At 40.9% G+C, this 22,017-nt stretch overlaps 1 protein-coding gene across 3 annotated transcripts in view; it reads right to left on the reverse strand.

Moving 5' to 3' along the window:
• Positions 1-22,017, reverse strand: part of LOC131466757 (contactin-associated protein-like 4) — an 86,018-nt gene that overhangs the window by 38,979 nt on the left and 25,022 nt on the right. For 2 of the 3 annotated variants that reach the window (XM_058640199.1, XM_058640213.1), the window contains 6 exons: positions 21,433-21,543; positions 14,259-14,452; positions 10,348-10,495; positions 6,421-6,630; positions 1,334-1,509; positions 1,095-1,241 (listed from right to left, as the gene is read on the reverse strand). In XM_058640199.1, coding sequence (XP_058496182.1) covers positions 1,095-1,241; positions 1,334-1,509; positions 6,421-6,630; positions 10,348-10,495; positions 14,259-14,452; positions 21,433-21,543 — 986 coding nt within the window. The remainder of the gene's footprint in view (positions 1-1,094; positions 1,242-1,333; positions 1,510-6,420; positions 6,631-10,347; positions 10,496-14,258; positions 14,453-21,432; positions 21,544-22,017) is intronic. The other variant, XM_058640205.1, reaches the window with a different exon arrangement.

Raw genomic sequence — 22,017 nt, forward strand, 5'->3', positions numbered from 1 at the left:
CTGAATGTCATGGTGTTTCTTGTGAAACAAAGAAAACATAAGCAGTAAGTTTTATTAGCTTGCAGGTTTACTGTGGATGGCAGCTCCAGCTACTAAAGCCCAATTCTCGCTCAGGAGCTTGATGTCAAATTTGCTTTTTTCACTTTGTCATCATCATCACCATATTGAAGAAGTTGAAAACAACAGGCAGGCAAATATTTATCTTTACTGTTTATCTCTCAACTGATCTATACAGTTTATGAATATCTACAAAGTTGATTTTTGTTATTGAGGCCCAAACAAAGGTAAATATTGGCGTTGACATTGACGAGCCCTCATAAAGTCAGACATGTATGAGAGAGAACACTATAAATCCCTTCTGTGTACTGAGAGGAGTATGGCTAGCAGCAGTGCTTCTACCCATATATGTGTTAGGATGAATTAAAGGGGACTCACACATGGAGGCGTCAACTGAAACGCTTCTCAATCACTTTGAAAAGACGTTGCCAAATTGAATTTTGGCTCCATTGCTTTGCTTTGCCCATGTTGTGTGCAGCAGAAATTGAGAAATGTTCAATTTTCTAAGCAACAGTGTGAGCACCAGCCAATCAAACTGGTCATAGAAATATTCCAACACAGACACGAGCCAGTCAAATCCCGTTTATGAGTTTAGCTCAAACACTAAATACAAAAATGTTCAAAAGGACCTTTTGCACAAGGCCATTCGCCCCCATTGTGATTGTTTTTGTCAGACAAAGTGCAGCCAACAATAGCAACATTAGCAGTTTTTGCTCCAAAGTAAGCGATGGCAGATACAGCTCTGCTAACCTCAAATGTCAGGCCCACATCATGAGCCTGTATCATTAACAACAACATGAACAATTGAATTTCCTCTCGATTTCACTCAGGTTTGGTTTCTGCTAATTCCGGAACAAAACATATGGGTTAAGGGGTTTATCAGAGTTTTATGTTACTTGTTAGTTTGTTGCAGCTGAATACTGCTAAATGAAAATTATAGTCAACATAAGAGATTGTGCCGCAACTTTAAATTACTTTACAGTATTTACTGTAACAGGCATGCTATAAAATTGATCTTCACAGTTGAAAGTGCTTACCAAGAGAGTAACTTGTTGGTTCTTGTGTTTAGCTCGCTCTATCAAGTTCAGGCCGCTGTACAGCAGGTTTTCCAGGCAGCCGTGGAAGTTCCTCTTGGAGTCGAGCAGTCTCAGAGAGTTGAGACTCAGGGATGCCCCCACACTCAGCTGTGTTGGGATGAAAAGTTTAATAAAGCAGCAAACATTAAATATATTTGCCTGTAATGTGCCTACGTGTGTGTGTCTGTGTTCCACCCCACCTGTTCCATGTCCCAGTGACTGAAAATTGCAGGGATTTGAATTGTCTCACTGTGTTTGTCCACAGTGAGGTTGAGGTGGGAACTCTGCCGCTCCACTACGACATGATGCCAGTGACGATCATCTAACAGACTGCCAAGGGAAGCAAGACACTGTGGTTCAGAGGACAAAGCCCCACCTAGAAGAGAGGAGGGGTGGAGTAGATAAGTGGTAGTGGAGGAGTTAATGAGCGAGAAGATGTGAAAGCATATGGATTGGAATTTGAATTGGAAACACATGAAGATGTTGAAGATCTAACAAAGAAAGGAGACATGGCCCCAGGAGAAAATAACTGACAAAAAAAGTTGGAACTCAAGGGGTAGTGTAGAGGAGGCAGGAGGACAAATAAGAAAAAAGACAGGAAGGAACAAGAAGAAGAAACAAGGAAGATGGGTGCATATCAGAAGAAGAACAGGTGGTGAGAAGGGAGGACGTTTATTTAACTAATCACACACCCAAAAATGGACAGAATCAGTCACCACTGAGTCTGAGCTTCATAAAGTTTGACACAATTTCATACTGGGTGATACTAGATAACAAGTGTTCAACAAGTGGATTGTATCCTCTAGTCCTACACAACCTGAATTTGTAGCCCAATAAACCTGATACCCAACAGTGGTATACTGAGACAGCTGTCACTGCAGCATTAAAAAACATACACTAGACACAAGTCTTCACTAGTGTTGTAGTACTTGAGATCGGTCTCGGTCTTGACCCCTCAAAGTCTTGGTCTTGTCTTGGTCTCGATACACTGCGGTCTTGGTCTCGACTTGGTCTCGGTTTAGGTGGTCTTGACTAAAACACTAGTCTTCACTACACTTACCAAATTAGATTGGCAACTTGACTGGTTGGCACCATGAGATAATGATTGTAGCAGTCTATATAACCTTTATTTGCTAGGGCAAATTGAAGCTTTGTTTATATATAAACGTACAGCACAAACCATAAATGCTTCTGTGGAGTTAATGGTTGGCGCAGAATTTGCAACAATATGCTCCAAACCACTAAGCAGTGTACAAACGAAACATAATAAACACAAATTCAATGAGACATCTGTTGGTGCATAGTGGCTACATTAGAATAGATAGAATCCCTTTTTTTTTTTTTCCAAACACTGTAACCATCTTGTGTTTACACATTTAAATTTAATTTCATAACTCACACACTCTCACACCACTGAATACAGCTTAAATGTGACTTCTTCCCTGTGCTGCATAAAAGCTCATCTATGTTTACTACTCCGGCTGCAACAATTAATTGATTTATGGTTTAATAATCACTTATTTAATTATTGTGAGTGAGTTAAGCTTCTTAGATGTGAAAATGTTCTGGTTCCCAGAGAGGAGCGCAGTTATGTCGTCCTCTTGGCTCATTAGGAAAATTCCGGGTATCTGCATTTCACTGAGAACCAAAGACAAATAAGAGATAAACTCTAATCTGAAAATGCAGACCAAACACAGCTAGAAATTATTAATGATGGATGAGCACCAGAAAGTCCAACTATGTGGATCCAATCCCCCAAAGTACTTGGAAAAGAAACTTTTCTGTTGCGAGAGAAAGAAATGTTTTTTTTTAAAAAAGAAGAGCTGAATGCTGTTAGTCATTAAAAATGTATTGAGTATTCTTTGGGGAGAGACAATCCCAGCTTCAAAGACACAAACAGAGACAGTTTGGAGGGTGATGGACAAATGTATCTTTGATATTTCTGCAAAGTTTGTGAGATAATATTGAGTATTTCATGGTGACATGAAGGGAATAAAGAATCCATCCACAAACACACACAGAGTTGATACAGTATGTGGACTTCATGATGCAGAGGAAGTCTCTTCATTCACTGCAATGACTTATTTGATTAGTCTGAGTGACTGGAATGAGATGGTCCAATCAATACGAGAAGAAGGATGGTGAGACTTAAAAACACATATTATCACTTGAGCGACATTGATTAATGGAACTATTATTATGTTGATGGAGTGCAGAAGAGAGGAGGAGGACTTCATGAGTGAGTGTTTCATTGGATGGATGATTTCATTACTGGCTGCCTGGAAAGAGAGAGCAGGGATCAATATGGAGGTCTGAGGGTAAACAAATAGAAAATATCTTTATTGATATTAATCTATAGAACCATCACTGCTTCTCTCTTTGTCTCTCTCTGTCTATTTCCTCACTTCTTGGCAACAGAGTCATTTTTCACTCTGCTATAGCATCACATTGTTAGGACTTTCAGGACTTCCAAGTGTTCCAGAACTTTGAGCTGTTGGAAATGATTAGAAGAATAAAAAGCTGCCCTGGAAGTTGGAAGTTGAGACTTGGCATGGCATCACACCTAAGTTAAGTGCATTGCAGTTTCCGCAGAACTTCAAAAGTCAGACAATCAACCACTGAGGTTGATGTTAGCATTACAGAGGAGTAGACAACTTGGAATTACAACTACACAGAGTTTTCCAAAAACCTTCTATTTGTAACAAGGAACAAGGGTTAGCGTTCAAGGCTCAGTAGTGCCCCCAAAGGTGAAAGTCAAGGGCATAGCGTCACCTGCTGGCAGCATGGCGGATTCGAGGGCCCACACAATGCTGCTTGTACCCGCATGAAATAATGGATGTACAGATAAATAAATGTATCTTGTGTTCCCATGAGCAAGACACAAACGTCTTGGAAGAGCTGTTAAGTAAATCATCTTTAGTGTACTTCCCTTTATAATCCTAACATTATAATTTTATCCTTCACCGTTTAATTAGCTCTCACAATAAGAGCATTGGTGGCAGAACTTGATAAGTCTTTATCATGACAAATGCTTGATAAGCAGCATGGTAGTATTGTCTTTTTAAATGAATCACTGCACTTGATGTTGCCGTTACATTTCAGCTGTCATTTGTGCCTTTATTATTAAAACAAGTCACTCAAGTTCAACTGCACAAAAAGGAAATCTTCATAACTGTGAGTTCCCCCATTTTACTAATGGGGGACATGTCAGAACTATATTATATTAAGTCATTAAATAACAGGTATGCCATCCATCTGTGATTAAGGAAACATGTTATATTGAAATTGAAGAAAAACAAAGGTCTGTTGTGGAGATGGGTAAAAATATAGACGACTAAAAGCAAATTTCAAGGGTTAACCAGACATTAACCAGACAGAGCTGCTGTCTCTTCCTCTTACATGCGCCCACGGCATTAGCTCTGTCCCATGTAACGGGCTTGATCCTACAGAGTGTGAATTCCTCAACTAGATGTTGTCAAAATGTGTCACAGCGCAGAGACGTAGGCTGTCCCATTTCAAATGGTCTTTGTTGACTGCTTTGATTACGACCAACCATGCGTTGGTCACAATCAAAGCAGTGGCCAATGTTAGCTTGGCTGCAATGGATACACCTGGTGGATCCTTCACGACCGTCCATATCCCGGAATTCTTTGTGTGCCAGCAGCAGATTGGCCCAACACAAGCAAGATGGCAGGTGTTTGGTGTGTGGCGGGGGAATGAGCCCGTGTTTAAATGTAATCTAATCTACAATTATGGCCAAAAAAGGACATAACTAGTGGGGTGGGAAGACTGGACCATCTCATTTCGCAGCGCCTGATTTCCGGGTCCTCTGGAGTGTGCGGATGGAGTCATGTGCTCAGTCGACCGCACACTCTGGAGGATCCAGCCCCTAAAAATGGGTGCTATGCTAACTAGCCTGTTTCACAGAACACATAATTGGTTTATATATAAAATAACTTAGAAACAGGGACGGATGAAACAGTCACTGCTACTGGCCAAAACTGTCAAAGATGTGGTTGGCTGAGTGATCTTGGAAATGTAATGAAAAAGAAGTCGTGATGTAAGAAAATTATTTACCGAAGGAGGAGAGTGTGTTGTGTGAAATTCCAACAAATTCAACTTAACATTATACAACCTAGTTAAAGACTTTGCCCTGGTGTTTGCGTCGCGGATTTCTGGGACATGTTGCAGCGCTGTTACTCAGAGTTGCCTCATAAAGCAAACTGTCTCTGCTCCGGAGGAAGGAGGATTGGGAGGGTTGGGAGATTTGAGGTTAGACCTGGATGTGTTCGTGTTAACAGAGCAGAGCGGACCATGTGTGAGCTGAGGGTCAGCGCACACAGGGAAGATGACCTCAATTGCGGCAGCTGTAACCTACAAATGCATGTAGAGAGAGAACGAGGGAATAAAGAAGAAAATGTGAGACATAAAGATGAAGGACACTGAAGTTAAAAAACAGAAAAGGGCTTATGTGTCTGCATATCAAAAGGACAGACATAAATAACAACGAAGAGGAAAACAGAAGGAGGTGGGAATGGAATTTTAAAAGGATCTTCTGTGCGTGTATGAATAAAGAAATGAAGACAGTTCAGAAACAAAAAGAACAATTCTCGTTTCTGATGTCTGAGAAACGAAGACTGGAGAACTTTGCAGACAAACCACTTTTAGATTAGATTAGCAATTAGAACACAAACGGCACAAAAAAACTGAAGCGAGAATGAGATGTGGATGTAAACAAACTGAGAGACAGAGATAGAAACAGATGAGACTGAAAGAGAGGACTGATGTGTCGGCTCCCAGTCCTCCCAGTCTCTATATTATTATAATGGATAGTTTTAATTTCCTCTCCATGACTCCAGTCTGTCATTTTGATGATGGACAGTGATTTTCAAGTTAATACAGAATTGATGGTGGAGCTGACTTTCTGTTTTATTAAAAGAGTTTAGGTGACAGAGTTTTTTTACAGTGTTGACTTTATCAAGGTGTTTAAATTATTTTTAAACTAGGTTACATGTCCTCACTGATTAAAGGGGTAGTTCAGGTTTTTGGGGTGTGTTTGTATGTACTGACACAGTGACCGCGCCCCCCTGAGATAAAGGCTAACTCTCACTGAAATGTTGCTGCAACCAAAGACACAAGGAAAAGAAGATTTTAACATCTTAACAAAGTGTGCTAGATTATGAAGGAGTGCCTAAGTCCAGATACACTTTGGTATGATATATTTAATACTCGTGTCTCTTGATTTTACTTTTCTTTTTTAATCTAAATTATTGGATATGTACAGTACCACCTTGTCTGAGGAGCAACCGGAGTCTCCCTCTCTCTAACTCCAGACTGATGCCGAGTCCTCCCTCTCCTGCAGCGTGCAGCAGTGTCCCAGAATTCCTCAGGGTTTTGAACTTCAGAGATACGACATCTCTGGACGCCTGCCTCAGCCCGGGACTCGCCCTGTACACCAGACTGCTGCTTCTTCCGTCGAAACTCACCACATCAGAGGCTGTAAAAATTAAAAAAAAAGGGAAAACACAGACGCAGGAGTCAGGAGATACTGATTAGATCATAGTGAGACATCAGAACCACAACATCAACCAAAACTAGCTTGGAATGACTCAATACTACTTTTCAATGTCCGACATGGATGCAGATACCAATATCACAATCTTGAAACAATCAATATCAGTCCAATACAGTAGTTTTAAATACATGCCACCAAGACATAATGAGCCATGAGGCAAATTCTTCAGCTGGTGCAAAGTGTGGCACATAAGCGTAATGTACAGCAGCTTCTACAAAACTTCCCAAGTCGCAAATCGGTCCGATCCGAAAATTCCAAAAATCCTATAAATATCGCACACCTCACTATGCACAGATGGTAAAAATGTAGATAAAAATCAGCAAAAACATTTTAGCTGAGTATGTCTTTTCGCAAATGTGTTGCTAACAGCTTCATAGTTCATAAATGGTCTAAAATGATTGTATCGGAATAATATTGGTATCAGTAGATCCCGATGATATCGGTATTGGACACAGAAAAGTGGTAAAGCTGCCAGGTTGCTGATTGATTTGTAACCCTCAACGTTGTCAACTGTGGGTAATTCCCTGGGGCAACATTGTCTGCAATGATGGGGTCTGAGAGAAAAGTGGTCCAAAGTGCTGAAAAGGGCAGCAAGAGTGCATCAGACCTCTGAAATTGTTTGAAAGCCCTCCCTGACTGACCGTGAACACACCTCAACGTTTGGAGTGAGTTAAGTCATTTAATACGTAGATAATGTCACATGTCTTTTCTTAATGGCCGGACAGCGTCATGCTTGTTTTGTGCCGACACGCCGCTGCTCCTTTTTGCATTTTGCACTTTTGCTGTAATAAAAGTCCTGAGGTAAAAAACATGCTTTGTGAAATGTCACAATAACCTTGCGAGTGAACGCTTGTGTCAGATTTGAGGAAAGTGCTGGGCGGCGTTTCCGAGATATCGCATTTTCTGATATTCACAAGAGTGGGACAGACAGAAGGAGCGACAACCCGCACACACAACGCCTCTGGCTGAAAACATGCTCGCCACCTGTCACTCTGATAGTGTATGTCGCAGCAGAGGTTACACAAGGTAGACAAGAAAACTATTTTCATCTTTTCATCAGAAATGAAACTTTTATTGTCTGCTGCATGCTGAGGATTTAGGGGTGAGGCTGAGGTGGTGCAGCAGCAGCAGCAGGAATTTAGCTTCAATTTCCTTTTCAACTAATTTCTATCTGAACGTATTTTAATGAGCTTGGCACGTCTTTAACTCCCTCATGTTAAGACTCAGCCACTTTGCTTGTGCTAATGCTCTTATTGGATTGTACAGTGTATTTCCTGCTGATTACTGAGCAGCAGGCTGAGGCTCCACAGAGCTGAGTCATGCTCTGTGCGTGCAAAGCTGAAAAAGACAAAAAAAAATCATCTACATTCATCCACTCCACCCTAATTCACACTTAATGTATGATTTACATCATTATAATTATCCAGAAAGTATAAGAGCCCAAGATTGGACAGGTATAATTTAATTATTTTCAAAAAATAAGAAATAAAAGCTGCACATCCAACACTAGCTTACCATTAATTTAACGGCTTCTGATTTATAGTAATGGTTAAATGAAAAAATAAAATTCCTTGGTCCGTGTTTTAAGACGGGTCAGGTGGGTTGCGGCATCACCGGAGCCCGATTTACGTGGACCGCTCCCCACCCTGGTGACACAACCTGGTTGGGGCGCACTGAGGACAGTCCACTCCAATCAACAGTCGTGCTGGGGACAGAGGGACCCGGTCCCCTGGGTCCACCGACAACCCCCAGTGAGGGGGGGGCAGTCGATGGGCGGGAGAAGCCGCAGTGAGTGCATATGTCTGCGGCCCCAGGACATGGCAAGGTCCAGGCGGGGGTTCGCTGTAAACCACCTTGGCCACCTTGCACCTTCGCCCCGCACAACTTATGTGTGACACTCTTGTATGATGAAGTAGGCATCAACTCATGAAAAAAACTGTTGAAAAGTTGAAATAGGGAGATAAAAGGTTTCTGCCCAACAGCAATCTCCAATACTTACTGACTTTGGTGTTTTTTTAACTAAAACTTAGCTCTCCTTTGTTTCTGTCCACCACCTCCTGAGGGAAATGTGTGGCTGTTTAGCTGCTACATGCTCCACTACATTTGTCTGAAATCTCTTTTTAATGATATGATCTTTTTCTGTCGCGTTGCCATGACCACAGATTGATTGGCTGCATCTTTTTTTACTTCTTCTTTACATTGTTTGCCACAAGCAGCTTTCCTTCAGCTTGCATCAGTGTATTTCCTTTTGTTTTGTGCAGGAGAATCCTGCTTTGCATGCTACATTAGTAGCTACATTAACTATCATGATGCCTAATAAACACTCCGTGGCCGTAACCACTGTGTCCTTGAACAACTCCAGAGTATCTCTAAGCTATTAGATAGTTACATGTTTTAATATGTGTCTCTTAATCAATCTCATCTCAGAGGGAACAGCTGCAAAGGGATTTAAAGCAAAAGTCAGAAAATAACACAAGCTTGCATATTATCATTTTAATCACCTGGAAACATCCCTCAGTGTTTCCTGGGAACTAAACGGCGTTAAGCTGTAAATCACTGGGATGTTTTTAAGACAGGCATATGCAATTACCTGAATATTTTCCTGTCAGAGCAGGAAACCCTGACATCCATTTGTGAGTTATTTTTTCACTTAGCTTCTACATTTCCCGTTTTTCCTTGAGCAGGTGCTTAATAATTGAAACAAATTATGACTTTCTCAAATTCACCGACAACTCAGAAAGGTTGTCACATGGGCATAATATTAAGGAACGGCTTATCTTTTGAATAAATGATACGTTAAATATGAGTTTAAGTTCCATTAAACTCTTAGTTATTACTCTAGAAAATACAAGAGCTAAAGTATACATGAAGATACAGATTATTTTGCAAAGTATTACATTATATATTTTAAAAAAACAATTCATTGTAAATGTAATTTTTTTATTTTAGGTTTTAGTCAAAGACAAATTTGACATGTTGTACTTTTATGACAGGACATAGATATGACAAACAAAGTCATAAGACACAAATTTGGGCAAAGACGCAGCAGGACACTGAGCTGAGAGGACAAACCTTTACAAACACCTGCTCGTTCAAACTGGGTAGTTCCACTTTGTAGTGGGAGTCCAACAGAATTATGCATCTTAAACTTCTAAATCTTTTCTTATAAAACCTTCTAGTATGAGAACATAAAGCAAATGCATGTTTAAATAGCTGTAGTGAAAACTAACAAATGAATCTCAAAGCAATATTTTCTGTGATGGCTTCATTGCTGATATGTGAATACATCAGTTATTGATCATTCAGGTGTAGGTATGAGAGGAATTAAAATGGAACAAAGGGAAACACAGCGGGCTTTGTGTGAAAGACAAACAATGCAACACATGCTGTTTTTCACTGGTAATAACTAAGGTAAGAGTGTTAATTTAGTGGAAAACAGTCATTATTTCCGGGAAAACGCTGCCAGCAGGCATTTGTCGTTGTTTTGTACAAAAGGGAAAACATAAGCAATGGTCCTTGAATCATTTGACAATAAATGTTTACATTATAAACTAATCTATAAGTATTTCAGATTACACAATGGCAATGTGGTTATTATTAAAAAAATAATTATTAAAAAAAACAAAAAAAAAAACTTACTATAAGGACATCCGTATGTCTCCAGCCTGAGTCCGATCCGTCCGTTGGGATTCCAGCCCAGAGGGATGAGGCGGAGGAAGCGAGCGATCACCGGCTGCTGCAGCTTGTACTGAACCACACTGTCTGCATTAGTGTTCCCTGGAAAAGACTGAAAACACACAGAGATCTCATTTACAAAAACACATATGCACAGAAAAACATCCTTATGTTAGGATGCTCGCCTTTGCTCGTTAGCGATGATGGTTGAGTTTGCAGACGGCTGACAGACCACAATTATGTCCCAGTTTAAAAGCGAGCATCCTTTGAAGCCCATGTCATAATAAGATGGTCTGGTCTGTAGAGGATTTCCCTTCTGCATCACCATCATGTCCCACCATTACTGCCATCACCAACAACCAACATCATGGAAAATAAAATAAAAAGGTTTTAAATTGGGCCACACGGTTGGTGTAGTGGTTAGCGCTGTTGCCTTGGCAGCAAGAAGACCAGAGTTTGTGACCTGGTCAGCTGGGAGTGGCACCAGCGGCCCCGCGACCCTCATATGGAGAATAAAACGGTAGATGATGAATGAATGTCTTAAACTTTCAAACTTACTGTTAGCTATTCTTCTGAGTTGAAGGCTGGTACTTCTCTTTTAAAGTAAACCTGCCCTTGAGACCTTTAATCTTCATCAATAAAAGGATGCATTTGAGGGAGGACCAGAAAAGGGACAGCCGAGTTGCACAGCTGTGATGCAATCAGCCTGAAGGATGTAGTCCCCGGATTAGGACATAGCTCATAGTCACACAGTCGGGTTTAGATTGCTCACTTTCCTTTCAGGATATTGTGTTCATTCATTTACTCCAAACTGAAAAATTAAAGTCTGAAGGTTACAAACATCTATTTCTATCTCTTCTGATCGAAACATTTCATTAATAACTCAATTGTTTCCTGAGAAGTGGCAAATGCAGAACAAAAGCAGTTTCAAGTCAATCCGCGACAGAAAATTACAGCAAATGTTGCTGTAATGCTGTAATTATAAGCTTAATTGGTACCAGGGTGTTTTACTATGATGAGGATGCCAGATTTGTTGTGTGGGTAACATCAGATCAGAATCACACTGTCTGGCAGCAGCTATGACTGGATGGGACCCAAATGCTTGAGGAAACAAGGACAGCCAGGAGACCGCAGAGGAGGCTCCAGAGAAACACACCCACAACTGGCATCAACACAACATACAGTACACGTGCCTGTGGCTCCAGGATTGGAATGTTCTGCCTCCAAAAGTCTCACTATTAAAACACGGAAATAAATGTCGCTCGTAAGCACTTTATGTCTAAAACAATCAGATGATATATTGCTTTCTGCATAAACCCAAAGTGTTTGACAATAAAGACATTTCAAGACTCAAGCACATTGAAGTTGTCATTGAGATTTTTGTTGGTCAAACATGAATATTAACATAGTTAGTTTAAGCACTGGCCCGAGTTAAAGACATCGCACAGAATGCTTTTGGTTTCATTGTGAACCGAGCATTTTAAATCAATGTAGGTAATATTGAGAATATATCCTGGATATATTCTCTGTTGTTTGTTATCGCTGCTAAGGTAATGTTTGGTGTCTGGATAAATTATGATGACATTTTCTGGGGATGTAGGTATGGCTAAAGGAGGAGATGATATGATTTTGGTGGTGGTTTTAGAAAAAAACAGTTGTTATCTTTGCAAGATAGGAGAGTTTTTGACATTTACGTTCATAGCTTAGTGGCCTCAGTGGATGTTTGTTCTCCTTGAGTGCTTCCTCTAGATCAGAGGTCCACAACCATGCACAGAAAGACTGAATAAAAACATATATTTCATTGATTGCCAGAGTCTGAACGGTCTTTTAAAACGTCTTTGGAGAGGGGAAAAAGGCCCAAGCAGGAGCCAGAAGAAGAGCCTTCGACTTCCAAGAAAAAGAAAACTGCATTTAATGGACAATATCAAGATTCCTATTTAAAATACAGATTTATCACAACAGATTTCAGTGATCTCCTCTGTGGAAGTTCAACAAACAAACCTGGCTTCTCTCTCCTAAAACATTGTCAACCTTGTCTCCACATGGAGAACAACCTTAATTCATTCAGCTACCAAAGGTCCTTGTCAGGAAGAAGTAAACATAGGTCGATGCAAGCGACTGTTGTATTAAGGAAGGTTGTTTTGACGACACTCCCATATGGTCGAGTACAAGAGGAGAAGTGTTTATGTGGATATGTGCTTGTGTGACAGTTTCTACAAATGTCCAAAGAAGAAGAACAAAGACGCTCTGAACTGAGGAGAAAGGCCTTTAACAGCAAATGGCACTAAGGAGTGGACAGAATGTCATTTACCTTTTTATAGAGATATGGGAATTCTCCAACAGCAGTGTTTTGGCAGTCACAGAGAGCAGAGTGAAAACAACAGGGAGAGAAGAACTGTCAATGGGAAATGTAGAGAATAATAAAGAGAGGAAGACAAATAAAAAGAAAGGGCAAAGAGTATGAGACATGACAACGTACTGTAGAGGCGGAGGAAAATCACAGTGAGTAAAGAGCACAGTCAGAAAAATGAGAGGGGGGAAATAAAGGCAGGGATTGATTTATTTCCAAGAAACTAAAAATAAAGAAGGAAAAAAACAGAAGAGGAAATGAGGAAAAGTCATCCCTGTTCTTCAGCCCTGCAAACAGAGGCTCAGCAGGTGATATGCTGCGGTTGATCCACCAGCTCTGGTACTAACCCGCTCCTCTGACAGCCTCACTAATCCTAATCCGGACGGACTAATACAAACAATTTCACAAACACTTTGGAAAGTCACTGGAAAGCGTGCACGGTTTATGTGCAGAGCGTCACATTGACATGTTTTTTTAAGCTGCTCTCTGCTCTCTCACAGACAATCCTCAGTGCTGAGATTAGCTGGATTCTCCCAGAACGGGGAAGCTGCCACAGCTTGAGGTCTCATCAGAGGCTTCTCGCAGCAGGACTGGAAGAAAATTAGGCTTCTGCAGGAACACATGCATGTTCAGACAAATGGACGGTAGGCTATATACTGCACCTCTTCTTATGCTAGTCCTTTTGGTTTTGAACTCAGAATCATGCATAATGCATCCTCTAAGCCAGTTTAAGAATAAGTTTGTTGTTTTATGTCTTTTCTAAATGGACACAGTTTGTGTCACACACTCCTGAATTTACATCTTGAATGTTCAAATATGTTCTTTTTTTTAAGCTTTGTATTATGAGATTCATTTGGATTTATCTCGGTTTATGGTTCTCAAACTGTGGTACGTGTACCACCAGTGGTACGCGAGCTTCCTCTGGTGGTACTTGGAGGAAAATGAGAAATATTGTTCTACTGAGAGAGGAAAGAGTTAGAAAAACAACTGTAAATAGTTTCCATTCTTTCAACTACAGTGGGTTTTTGTTTTTCTTCATTTTAAATTGTTAATACACTATTTTAACATGCAGTAAATTGTAAATAACAGCCATAAATTGAAAATTATTACTACATTCTCTGGCCCTTTATGGTTAAAATAAGCCAAACCCGTACAGACAGCAAAGAGCACAACAAGACAAAGAAACAAAAAACAAACATGAAGCGAACAAGTCTATTCCTGCATCTCTCCTTCATCATCACAACAGCTGCTGAATTATTTGTGTGCTCAGTCGAGCTCCTGCAAGGGTTCAGTGTTTATGAATGAAGCGGTAAACTGGCGCTGATTGACTTTATCCATAAAACATACAGACAGCCACACACTCTGGCACTGCTCGACTCTACATCACCAAAATGAGAAGCACAAAACAATGTGTGCTGATGCTTATTGATCCCTGAGGGGAAATAAAGACCAAACAAGGACGGAGAATAAGTGTAACTTGTCTGTTGTTGCGGAGATAATTAGTGACACAGTGGCATGGACTCACCCCGGTACTGTCCTCCTGTCTGTACTGTTTCCAGTTGTGTCCCGTGTCACTGAACATCAGCAGGTACGACGACAGCCAATCAGAGCTGCCGTAGCGACCTTGAGTAGCGACGGCGGTGATCCTGGTGCGTTCACCCAGGTCGACCTCCAACCACTGATACCTGTCTGAGGTGAGGGGTGACCAACCTCCGGCTCCTGCACGGAGACAGAGAGGATTGTTGTTACATTTTCATACATTCGGGGATGAAATGAAATAACCTTTTGCCTGACCTTTCACCCTCGCTCAAATCTGCTTTGTTATGAAACTGAAATGAAATAATAATAATAAAAAAAATGGATTTAATGGAATATATTTCCTGAATGTATCTCATTACTCTCCTTTCTTTACGATCTATTTTTTTTTCTATTATATTTTTCTTGATATTTACTTGGATCTTTTATAGTACAAGTACTGTGTGTTAGTAAGTATGTGTAACCTCTTGACAGTCTTCTTTTCTGGCATAAACACTGACCTCATCAGGACCAAAAGGCTGATCCTGATGAGGTCAGAACCTCATTTCTGAGGAACTGCTTAAGTTTAGGGCTAAGATTACAAAGGTGGTTGGGTTTGGGCTTAGATTTTTCCGTCCAAATAACTAGAATTCAGTACAGAGTTGCACAAACCTGTGTGTGTGTGTGTGTGTGTGTGCGTGCTCAGTGGGATGCCAGTCAGCAGTCTCCTCTCTCATAATTTGTCCATCTGGTGTTTGAGCTCTGTGTTGTCATTTTGGCCTGACAAAGCATTTTCCTACACACACATGCAAACACGCAGGTTTGAGCAACTGTTCTTGTCTCTGTATTGACCTCTGTTCATGTTTGTATTTTGTATACACTGGTCTGAATATCACCGTAATGATATCACACACCAGGATGAGCAGATATTTGGTCGGGTTTTCAAGTTCCCGTTAGATGTGAGTAAATCCCACACTCTGTGGGAACACTTGTGTGCGCTCTCACTTATACCCCGTTCTCAATGGGCAAAAGAAGCCCGGCTAAATCCTGGATTTGAACAGGTTTTTGATGTTTCATCGGCATTTACTCCCTTTCTGGCACAAATGACGCAGGTTTTTATCAGCCGGCTCTGACTGAAAGTGGTGGGAACAAAAATACCAGGTGAACATGCTAATGTGTTAATTTGCTGCTTTCTTCTTTCTCTGATTGGTTTTGACTAATCACTGGCAGTGGGAATGTTAATCAACAAGCTCATTTAATAGTGACACATTACACATTTACTTGAATGAGGAGTGTGAGGCAAAGGGTATTTTGTTGGTTGCAAACATGCCACTAATTCACTAAATCATCTTTGTGTGAATGAAAATTAGAGGAACTCCTTGACTAATGGCTTGAATTTGCCAATTGTTGGTAACTATAAAGGCGCCAAACCTTCACTAATGTCTTGGTAGGCCAAGGAAAAAAAGCTCTGCAGTGAAAAAAATAAATCAGTGTCGCTCTGGTGGCTGGTGGAACATGATCTTTCAAGAGCTAAAGGCCAAAGCTAATAAGAACTTGACTAACAGACGTGTCCAGTGACAGGCAAACAGAAAAGAGCAGGAGCTCTGACATTTAGCCGTGGAGATTAGCCTGTAGAGGAGAAAGAGAAAGAGATCTGAGGGAAACGATTGGGAGATTGAGAGGCGTTACAAAGATTCAGTGTGTCCAGCCTGTCAGTGGAACTGAAGCTAATATAACTGAGGTGAAGTGATGGCTGACGCCCTCAATGCTTTTTGTCACGGCTGTCACTTTGAATCACAGACATCTCGCTGTTTTTCTCCTCAGTGTTTGTTGCACCACCACAACAAACCACCCACTGAGAAGAGTGCAGGTTAATGGAGGTCAAGAGTGTGACATCACCACGTTAAATGGCCGAAAGTGGGATGAAACTATTATTTCAGCCTAACAAATAAGAGGACAATGAGGACGTCTGTGTGGGAACGTCTGCCTCGTGTACAAGTGTGCAAAATTCATACGGGTTCATTAGCAGACATTGAATATATTCTACCCACAAATCTGTCAGTCCACCATCTTGTGCCACCATGTTTTTACAGCAACAGACAAACCAGTCAGAGCATGTGTCCTGCAGCAGAAGCTTACTGCATACACAGAGGAGAATAGCTAAGGCCACAAAAACCAACACAAACAGCAGCAGTGATAGTGGAAGTGGACAGCTCCCGGTACAGGCTTTAGTCATCTTAAGGGGAATGTGTTTATAAAGGTTTTCTAAATCATCTCTTTCTATGGGAACCTGACTACACACCACACACCTACTGATGACAACGTTCTTTCTGACATGATTGGTAAAGGGAGGGGTGCACAGAGGAGTCCTCCATTTGGTGCATTCTGCAGTCTCACCATAAGAGGTCATTCATTCTTACTTCTGTCCCCTCTCTCTGGATCTTCCTCCCTAAATACATCCGTGACTGTACTGAAGTATGAACCTTTAAGAACTGCTCTTAGTTATTGTCTGTATTAATGTGGCCCATTAGTATGCAGTGTATTTTTAGTGTTTTTATAGCTTGTCTCACATTATTATTAGTATTATTATTGTTATTATTAATATTATCATCATTATTATTATTATTATTATTATTATTATTATTATTATTATTAAGGGGGCCACACGGTTGGTTGGTTGGTTAGCACTCTTGCCTATGCAGCAAGAAGACCCGGGTTTTCTCTGGGTACTCCGGCTTACTTCCACAGTCCAAAAACATGCAATATGGGGATTAGGTAAATTGGACACTAAATTGAAAGGGAACTTGGCTTGTAACCGGAGGGTCGCCGGTTCACGTCCCCACCAGGCCAAAGAAAGGGCTGGGGTACCCAACCCCCACTGCTCCCCGGGCGCTACTCAGTGTGGCAGCCCACTGCTCTTAATTCTAGGATGGGTCAAATGCAGAGAAATAATTTCCCTAAGGGGATTAATAAAGTATATAACATTTTTATTTTTTTTAAAAAAATGGTTGTTTGTCTCTATGCGTGGCCCTGTGATGGACTGGCGATGGACTGGCGAACTGTCCCCCGCCTATCGCCCTATGTCAGCAACCCCTGCGATCCTCTGGTGGAGGATAAAGTGGTAGATAATGGATGGATGGATTATTCTAAGGGCCACAATAAGAGTTACCAGTCAGTTATTGATATGGTATGGTCTTTGCTCATTAAAGTGATCCAAAAAAAAGGTTAAATCCCTTCAACTTTTGACTGTAAAATAACGAGGTGCAGCTGACGAAGCCTGACCACTTCACCAATGAGTAGCAAAGAGATAGATAACCAAGCAAATTACTGTTTCAACGTCAACAGTGCATTGATATTTTGTGAGGCAGCTGGAGAGAGACAGACACGGTTGGATGTGAGGTAAAAGGGAGCAGACAGGTGGAAAGGAAAAGACCACACAAGGCAGAAAAATAAATTGAAAGAAAAGGAGCACAGCGAGCGAGAAGCAGCTTACACAGAGAGAAAGGCCTTTGTAAAGTCGTGTAACAGGCAGCCTGCTGAAAGTGCTGGGCAAAGAATGAGCGCTGGTCATTTGCATGAGAATACAAAGTCTGGAGGGTCATTTCAGCAGCCTGATAAAATGTCAGTCGAACACAGCAGCACACAGGAAGCTCATGGTGACTTGCTTCTGTGACAGCAGCAGCAGCAGACTATGAAACAGGAAATGTTTCCATTCCTTCAAAATCTAACGGCTTTCTTTGACCTGGTTTTGGTCTCCATTTGTGTGTTAAATCGATTTGATGTTAGCTTTAGTACCTGTCTTGTGTTTTATTTCTTATTCTGAGTGGAATGCTTAGCTTCGGTACTTATTTTCTTGCGCTTCCATTAGGAATGGTACCGTTCCAGTTCTGACACCCTTCCCTTGGGGTACCAGAGTAAAATGGTACAGTCCGGTACGGTATGAGTGGTGTCAGACTTTTTCTTTGGCCAGCACTTTGTTTTAAATAAATTAAGTTGTAGTTTAAGAATTTTTTTTTGAACGCTGTTAATTTATAGCAATCGCCTTCACTGGGAACTTGTGGCCAGGATAAAACAGTTAAATTGCATGTGTGTAAAAAGTGAAATATCAGTTATCTGAAATTAACTTTCAAACCTTTTGTAGATAATGACTGAATCCAAACTTCCACTCTTGATTAACAAGCCATTATTTCACACCACATTACGGGCTCCAACTTACTTTAATTCCACCTTCAAACCTCACTCTTTGGGGACAAATGCCTAATGTGGCGCAATAATTCTTTGCAAGTCCATTCCAGCGTAATTGCAGCTGCATCTGCGATAACTGTCAGCGTCGCCCGGCGAACAAAGAAAATGTTTAAACATGGACACAGCCATTAACATTTTTGCAAGAAGGCAGAGCTGACTAAATTAGTTCTTGCCAATGGAAATGGAAATCAGACAGAAGACAGAGTGAGACTAATGACTGCAGCAGAGGACAAACTGTACAGTACAGGACAGCGAGAGGGACGGGGACAAATCGGACGTGGAGAAAAGAGCATGAGAATCAAAAAAGGATAAAAACCAATTAAGAGAATAAGAGACACCAGTGAGGAGACTGAAATCGTCCAGGTTTCTGATAAAAGGCCGATTGGCTCCAAACACTTGACTATCACGGCTTCTCATCTCCTTCTGCTGACAACAATTCACAATGTATTATTTTCACAACTTATTTATTCTCCATGAATGTTTCATTTTCATTTTTAAAAACTTTTATAATTTGTGACTTTTCCCACAGCGAGAGGGAGGCGTCGCCCTGCGTGTAACAGTTTGATTGACATCGCCCTCCTTTTTTAACAGTCACTCGTTCAGATGTATACATTTACATTTAGAAAAGCATCATTTTACAGCCGATTAAAAAGTTAACTTCTAATTGTTATGTGTTATATTCTTTTTGTCTTTGTACAGCTTCTTAAATCTACCTTCCTTGTACTAATGTATGATGGTACATAATGTAATGGATGATTCTCACTGGACATAAACCACAACAACCTCTGAACATGTGTAATGTGATACAGTGCAGGTTCCCACTGTGGGAGCGTCTGATTAAATCCCTTGTAAAGGTGCTGTGTGGGTGGTTTTCTCAGACTCTGATAAACTCGGTGGGTTAATGAATTGAAAGCAAAGTTGCTCCTCAGAGCTCTGAGAGAGAGAGACCTGGAGGAGGCAGAGTGATGGAGGCAGCGGCGGCGGCAGCAGGTGGTGGAAATTAGACGGACACTTTCATTTATCCATTGATTTTCTCAGCAAGTGGCTGGGATCGCTCTCCCTGCAATTCCGCTGTGCCAATGTTCCTACGGAGGAAACGTGACGCACACCTCTTTCCTAATCTACGCACGACATGTCAGACTAGGAGAATATGTCAACACTGCAGCAGTGACTCTTAAACCACTCTGTGTGAGTGTCTGCTGTGTAATATTGTTCTGATTAAAAATAATCTACTGCTTCTTTATATTATATTTCCATCTAGTTACTGTATAAAATGAAAATATTCAAGGTTCAGTTTCCATTATGTCTCTGACATCATTTCACATCGCATCGTCTCATCCTCCTTCAATTACTGGAAGAGCAGAAAATGTCAGCTGTGCTTTAAGTGAAGAAAACATTAGCTCGCTGCTTCCTGACCTCAAGGTGACCTCTGACCCTATTATTTCTAATTACTGACAATGTAACGACGGTAGTCCTGAAGGTAAATCTAATGACTCTACACTTTACACTGTACAACATTTATCGTCACCACTAATATACTGAATGTCACCCTGAAGCAGTGATCACACATCTTTAATTGATGTATGTAATATGTTGGACGGGTGGGAAATATGAACTTCAGACTATCGCATCGTACTGCAGCGTTTCACAGAATCTGACAGACCATAAATCAGGTTTTTGCGTCAGCAAGGTTAACATGTAAAAAACAACAAAGCAGGCGGTTGCCGGAGACTTTTGCACAGTGCTGTATCATCCAGGAAATGAGCAATAATGACATGAATGACAAGATTTCAAAACAAAAGTGTTCGCTTTGCTATGGATTGAGCGACTACAAAATAATGAGAAAAAAACACCCCACAGATTTAAATATAAGATGAAATATTCAACTGTAAAACACTATATAAGCGTATACAGTAGATATAATTCAACGTTTTATTCATCTAATAATGTATTCAATTTAATTAATTTTATTTTTAGCTCAGAAGTCAAATATCATCACTCTGACTTGTGAGATAAGTTCATTGAAGCACTGGCAAAATATTAATGCCCATTGTCAAGTTTTTTTTAGGGTCAAATTACACAAACACAAAAGAAATTTAATATTTAAGAAGCCAAAAAAGGCCAAAAAATGAACTTTAAACTGAGAGACTGTGTCTTGCGATATATAAATGATTGCAAAAAGCACAGTATTGTGACATGTATTGTGTTATTAGTCAATGGTGTGTTACAAAAGAGTCAACAGTTAACCCGACGACTGCATCGTTCTGCAGACCTTAACTTCATTTCCACGCGCTGGTGAAAATCACTCCCGCATCATTCTCCTCCCAGCTGAGTCTGGGCTTCGATAAAGTCAGTCTGAAAAAAGCAGGGAAGCTTGTTCCCTGCAGGAATCTCCACAACAAAGCCTGATCTTCATTTTGTCAAAACCTCACATCTGAATCCAGCACAAGACTCCATACTGAGCTTTCATGCTGGACGGAAAAAGAGAAATAAATTTACCCTCGATACGAAGAGCATGACAAAAATATATAATAGATTGTTGTTTTTTTTCTCTGTGAAATGACTTTGATTCTCTTTATATTCTTGTCTACATCCAGTTACCCGTCAGTCTTTGAGAAGCAGATGAATATGTTCCTCTTCCTCGCTGACATCCAGTCAGTCAGTCTCTGCTTCCTCTTTCTGCTTCTCCCTCTCTAGGGGGCGCTACAGACAGGGCAGACACTTTTCGACCTGCACAACGATGTGGCCCCACTGTGGCTGCAGTCAATTTCAAGTTTCCAATTAACAATGAGCAATGGGGATTCTTCAGCCCCTACTAGCCTTGACCTGACAGGGACTCAAACCGGCAACCCTTCAGTCACAAGCCAAGTTCTCTTTCCGCCTGGCTATAGTCTGCCCTCCAAATCCATGAATGGAAAAATCAAAAAAATCAGGCTCACCTTCTCTCCTGTTGAGCTTGGCGAAGCCCGGTGCGTGGCTGCTGGACAGCTGCGAGGAGCTCCGGAAGGACGACGGCGGCAGATTGGACACCAGTGCGCGGTCACATGCGTCTGTCAGCCAATCACAAAGAAGAAAAAGACAACATTAGAACTTCCAAGTAGTATTTTTGTGGGGCGGTTGCTGTTAATACAACGGAGTCAAACGTTTGTGATACGTTGGCTGATATACGTGTTAGAGGAAAAAGTGATTTGTAAGATGTCGTTATTAAATGACAAAGAAATGAAACTGAGGGTTGATATTTAAGTCCTAAAAACGACATGTTTGTAGAACACACACACACACACACACACACACATGTTTATATTCAGACATGGCCTCACTCATTTGGAGTGAGAGAAGCAAATTTAAGAGATTTTGAAAAGTGCACATTTTCAGTCAGAAGCTGCAGCAGTTACTGTGGGAGTCTCAGTTTGATTCAGTAAAAGCAGCTGCAGGTTTGATGTCACTAAAGTGAAAAATAAGTATTTAAGTGTGGCTGAATGATTTGGGGGAAAATATGTCACTGTAGTATAATTTTGCACTGA

The sequence above is a fragment of the Solea solea genome, chromosome 1 (assembly GCF_958295425.1).
Source record: "Solea solea chromosome 1, fSolSol10.1, whole genome shotgun sequence".
Lineage (NCBI taxonomy): Eukaryota > Metazoa > Chordata > Actinopteri > Pleuronectiformes > Soleidae > Solea > Solea solea.